The sequence below is a fragment of the Nicotiana tabacum genome, chromosome 6, assembly GCF_000715075.1.
Source record: "Nicotiana tabacum cultivar K326 chromosome 6, ASM71507v2, whole genome shotgun sequence".
NCBI lineage: Eukaryota > Viridiplantae > Streptophyta > Magnoliopsida > Solanales > Solanaceae > Nicotiana > Nicotiana tabacum.
Genome location: NC_134085.1, coordinates 122,195,688 through 122,201,393, shown reverse-complemented (window position 1 = coordinate 122,201,393; position 5,706 = coordinate 122,195,688). Strand labels below are relative to the sequence as shown.

Genomic DNA, 5,706 nt, shown 5'->3' with positions numbered 1-5,706 from the left:
CATTGCATAGCGGCTTTGGCGAGTGCGTGGGTGAGTTTCACGCACATATGTTCTATCTGTGTGCTGGAGAGATTCGTATATTTTCCGGGCGAGTGACCCGGTCCTAGTCTATACAGACTTTTCCTTTATGGCATTGAGTACCAACTTATTGGGGGGGGGGGGTTCGCTCGACCGATACCTACATGATGATATGGCGCGATGTGTTTTCTTGGTGTGCTATTTTGATGGAGTTTGTTCCATGTTCACGTGTCTGTGAGGATGCCCATATTCCTGTCCGACTCTGAAAAGAAACAGCAAGTTAATACTAAATCGTTTATTACCTCGACTGATTTGTTGACGGGTGGAAGAGAGCGACCATATTCCCTTCTTTGGCTATGTTCGTAGCTGCTATCATTGGTTGAGCTAATATTCACTGAACTCGGATGAAATCTTATGGTTTTTTGTCTTGGTGTTTTTGCCGTCTCCGCTACTTGGGTCCGGAAAGTCCTTTTGATATGATTGGCAATGAACTGAGAGTGCTAGCTTCAGATCCGATCTCAGCCTCGTACTTAGCTTCGGTGTTAGTCGAACTTGGGCACCTTGTGGGTTGATGACTTACTTCGCTCGTTGGGATATTCAAGTTCAAGTCCCAATCCGATCTAGTCCTGAGTGCGTGGGGACACGGAAACATAAATCGTACCGCAAGCACACAAGCGGAAGGGTGAAGTTACAGTGACAGTAAGTAGAACTAGAACCGAGTTTCGATCTAGAGAAAACTAAAACTTTGGCAAGGAAATCTCCACAGTCGATGCCAAATTATTTGACCAATAAGTTTTAAGCCCTTTTTGTTAAACAAATTTAATAAATAGATATGGGGTAAATCCTAACCAGAGATAGTTTATTTTAGATTTGAGATGAAAGACAAGAATAAACAAGCATGGTTGGATGTAAAGTTTGATTATAGTTACGATCGGATTCCATAATATAAGAAAAGAAAGATGACTTTAATAATATCAAATGAGAATGATAAATACATAAAGGAAAAATAATCACCATTCTTGAACTAGATAGATCTCCATATATTCGGCAAAGATGAACTACAGATAAAATGCCAAGATATTAGGATTTATCCTCCTTTTGGTGAAGAGCTTGAGAGGGAAGAAAAAACTCTCCCCTCTTTCAGAGGGATGCATGTATCTCTCCGTATTTCCATCAGTGCCCCCCTCCCCCTCCCTCCTTTCTACTCTCTCTTATGATATTTATATAAAATACTTTCCTTACCTAGCGGTCCTTAACCGGGGTACCTAAGTTCTTGGAATATCTCGTAGGATATTCCTCTGAAATGTCTAAGTGTTGAACTTAGTCGTTCGGGCGAATTGAATGCTCGACCTGGTCCGTAGCTAAATCACTCGCCGGTATATTGCTTCCTATACGTGACTTCGGTCTGGTTGACTCTTGGTCGTTCCTCCTTAAATAGAATTCTTTTGTTCAAATTTTGACCTATACACAAATTCTTTCGGCCTTGATAAGATCTAAACAATAACGTCTTGACTTGTGGAAGACAACAAACCTCTTTACTTGAAAAAACAAATCAAAATAATAAATTCATATCTACCATTTTGTTTTGTTGTGCTCTTTTTTAAATTCAAATAAGATCCTAAGTAATACTGATACAAAATAAATTCACATTTAACCGTTTCTGGGTTCAGGAGTTAGGGTTATCATTGCTTCAACTTTCATTCACTTATCTACTCGCCAATCTACTCAAAGGCAAACCATCATTCCCAAAACCAAGGATACACTCCACAAATTCAGTTTTTGGCATAACACATTGAGGAAAAGTTTGGCTATATTTTAAGGGCTCGTTTGATATGTGGGAGAAGGGATAATTAATCCCAGAATTAAATTTGAGATGAGCTTATTCCACGTTTGGTTAGGATAAAATTACAATATAACTAATTTCGAGATTAATTACTCTGCAATTGTAGTATTTTTTTTTATCCCTATGGAGGAGTGAGATAATAATCCTGAGATAATTAATTTCGAAATAACTAATTCTGAAATAATAATTTCTAAATAATTAACTCTGGGATAATTTGTTTCATTACGAAGAGATCTCTAACGAAACAAGAACAGAAGCCAAAATACAAAACTAAATACACTTGCCAACAAAAAGAAAGAAAAGAAAGAAAAGAAAAAAAGGGGTCAATATGCATTGCTTATCAGAAATTTGATTATAGCCCATGTATAATGTACTTGGGCCTCCCATCAATTCACATGGTTAAGGGATATTTGTCAATTGTCTCAGCCCATGGACCTTTTTGGGCTTCCCCATAAATGGGCCTATTGCATTCCCAAATTAGACTAGTGCACTTGGTCCCAGTTCCCATCCCAAGCAGCCATATTTTGTCACCTTTTTTCACCTTTTCCTTAGCCTCTATGTATGCCAATTCATACCACAATGAAGAAGAAGATTGGTTCCCAAATCTATGTAATGTCATTAAAGCAGGCTCCATATCACTCTCTCCAAGTTTTAACCCTTTTCCCATTTCCTTTATCACTGGCTTTCCTGATGTTGGCAAGCAAAAATGTTGTATCACTGACTTAAAATTAGGCACGTAAATCTCAGTCGATTTGTCTACAAACATCTTTCTCAAAACTGAAACACCGAACCATATTTTCTCGGTGTAAGGAAGCATTTGCGAACCGAGATTCGTTATGTTTGTTCGAAGAGTTTCTCCTGCAGCTTGCAATAAGTCCCTCTTAAGTGTAACCCCAGTAAATCCATTCGAGTCCTCTTCACGATAAGCAGAAAAATAGGCCTTATCGTCAAATGATCTTTGACTTCTTAGAGTATTAAGAAGCTTGTATTTTGCTGTCTTTTTCCCTTCTTTTTTGTTGGAAATTAAAATCGCACCAGCACCCATACGAAAAAGACAATTAAGAACTAACATCGTTGGTTCTTTTCCAGGATACCAACCTGTGGATAAGATTTCTGTGCTAAGAATAACAGCATTGAAATTCTTGTGAGTTTTCAGTATGTTTTGAGCCATGTCAATAGCTAATGCACTAGCACTACAACCCATGCCACTAATTGTATAACTTTTGATGTCTTCTCTCATGGAAAACTTGTTTACAATTATGGAAGAAAGCGAGGGAGCAGGGCAAAATCCACTGCAATTAACGATTAAAACATCGATATCTAGTGGAGAGAGATTGGTTTTGGCTAAAAGGTCTTCAAATACAGTGAAGAGTGACATGTGGACTTCATTTATGGCTTCTTGATGGTCTGATTTAGGTGGGATATAATGAATTGCAGGAGGTAAATATGTTTCTTCACTTTGTCCTGAATGACTAAGGACTTTAGACATGAAATTTATGCTCTCTTTATCCAAAAAATCCATCATTTGAGCATGTTCGATAAAGGCTGCACGTGGAACTCTACAGGAATTTGGTGGCTTTAGACATGAATAATCGACTAAGTATACTGGTAAAGGCCTTGATTTGAAGATGAAAAAGAAGAAATAGCACGTAACGACCACAACATGAAAGGTGTTGAGTTCTGGCTTTAGCAGAATAAGTAGAGATTCTATAGTAAAGAAGATTAAAAGAGAGAGAAGTTTTGGAAGCTCCATAAAAGCTATATTGAGAATGAAGTTAGGGTTGTAGAGATAATGAACATGTTATGTTGAAGGGGATTATATTGGGAGAGCCAAATGTTTGCATGAGGCAATATAATATTGGAAAACATCCTCCCAACTAATTTACATTGCAGTAATATTGAATATACCAAATCTTGAAGTTGAATAGGTCTTATCGTTTTAATAAATGCAAATCAGGTACACAGTGTTATTGTTTGACTTGTAAATTTCATTTGTGATTATATTATTAGTTAATACTGTATAAGTTAAATAATCATGTGATGTCTCTGACTAGCTAGCCACGGCCATGAGAAGATACGTAGCAAGTTCTGCTATGCAAGTTGGTCCAGCAGAGGCAGATGCAGTTTATCTGCACCAAGTTCAACTTAACCCAATACTTTTGACGTGGAGCATAAATTTATATATAAAAATTCATTAATATTGCAATATATAGCAATATGAACTAGTAATAACTTTAAAAAGACAATAAATTCAATGCTAAAAAATTTAAAAGTTAAATCCATAAAACTTAAATTCTAAATCCGCCTTTGACAATGAGTAAAAAGGCTATTAAAGTTGGTTTTGGCCAAAATGGGTAGGTTGAGTAGTGTTTAATTTGTCAAATCCCACATCGGTGGTTTAGTCTTTTGGTAGGGAATATTTCTATATAAAAGGAGGCATAATATTTGGGATCTATACACACCTCTCATTTGCCTTCTTATCTTCTTAAGGTATTTATGTCTTCTCTCTTTAGTATTATTTCACTTGTATTTTTGGAGTGACATAAAATATTGGTTGTGTCTGAGGAAGTAGGCTAAATTGACCGAACCTCGTAAATTCTGGTTTTCCTTTTATTGTTGCTTTATTGTCTTATTTATTATTTGGTGGTTGTCGTAATTTTTGGTATAGTAGTTGTGACTCATTCACACTATATACATTTGGCTTCCGCAACAATTGGTATCAGAGCGAAGGTACTGTCTAAGTATGCTCTGTGGTTGCAGCATAGTCTGATCTTCCACATCAGAAAAGATTTATCTTGGTAATTGAGTCAAGGTTCTGTCTGAGTATGCTCTGTGGTTGCAGCTTAGTCTGATCTTCCACACCAGAAAGGAAATAATCTTGATTTGTGTCGTCAGCTATTAAATAATATTTGTGTCAAAGATGGAAGACAATAAACAAGAAGAATCTACATCAAGTGTCAACAATACATCATCATTGGCATCTTCGCTTATGACAAAAATTGTGTCAAATGCGAAATTTGCGGTAGAAATTTTTTACGGGTTAGGACATTTTGGGATGTGGCAAGGCGAGGTTCTAGATGTCCTTTTTCAACAAGGGCTAGATCTTTCCATTGAAGAAAAAAGACCAGATGTTATTGGAGAAGAAGATTGGAGAATTATCAACCATGTTGCTTGCGGTACCATTCGATCCTACCTTGCTAGAGAGCAGAAATATCCATATACAAAGAAACTTCTGCAAGTAAATTATGGAAAGCACTGGAGGATAAATTTTTGAAGAAAAACAGTCAAAATAAATTGTACATGAAGAAGAGACTATTTCGCTTCACCTATGTTCCTGGTACCACGATGAATGAACATATCACCAGATAAGTTGGTCACAGATTTGCAAAATATGGATGCAACTTTTGATTATGGTGACTTGGCCTTGATGTTGTTGGGGTCACTTCCTGATGAGTACGAGCACCTTGAAACTTCTCTACTCCATGGGAATGACGAAATTTCTCTCAGAGAAGTTTGATCGGTGTTGTACAGCTATAAACAAAGAAAGGGAGAAAAATAGAAGGGCGGAGAAGGAGAAGCACTGGTTGTGAGGGGTCGTCCTCAAAATCAAATGAGGACAAAGAAAGGAAGATCCAAGTCAAGATCTAAACCCAGCAAAGATGAATGTGTTTTTTGTCGAGAAAAGGGGCACTGGAAGAAAGACTCTCCGAAGTTGAAGAATAAGGCCAAACATAACTATGGAAAGGCCATTATGGATTCAAATGTAGCTGATGGTGATGATTCAGACATCTCATTAGTTACAATAGAGCCATCAACATCATCAAACATATAGTTGATGAACTCGG

General features: G+C 37.1%; 1 protein-coding gene across 1 annotated transcript; it reads right to left on the bottom strand.

Moving 5' to 3' along the window:
• Positions 1 to 2,066: 2,066 nt before the first annotated feature.
• On the bottom strand, positions 2,067 to 3,758 carry LOC107784739 (3-ketoacyl-CoA synthase 6-like). The gene has a single exon (XM_016605915.2). It carries the CDS (start codon positions 3,612 to 3,614, stop codon positions 2,253 to 2,255), a length of 1,362 nt encoding a protein of 453 aa, XP_016461401.1. The 5' UTR covers positions 3,615 to 3,758; the 3' UTR covers positions 2,067 to 2,252.
• Between the last annotated feature and the right edge of the window lie 1,948 nt (positions 3,759 to 5,706).

Coding starts and splice junctions, on each gene's coding strand:
- LOC107784739 (XM_016605915.2), bottom strand. CDS start 3,614: ATGGAGCTTCCAAAACTTCTCTCTCTTTTAATCTTCTTTACTATAGAA.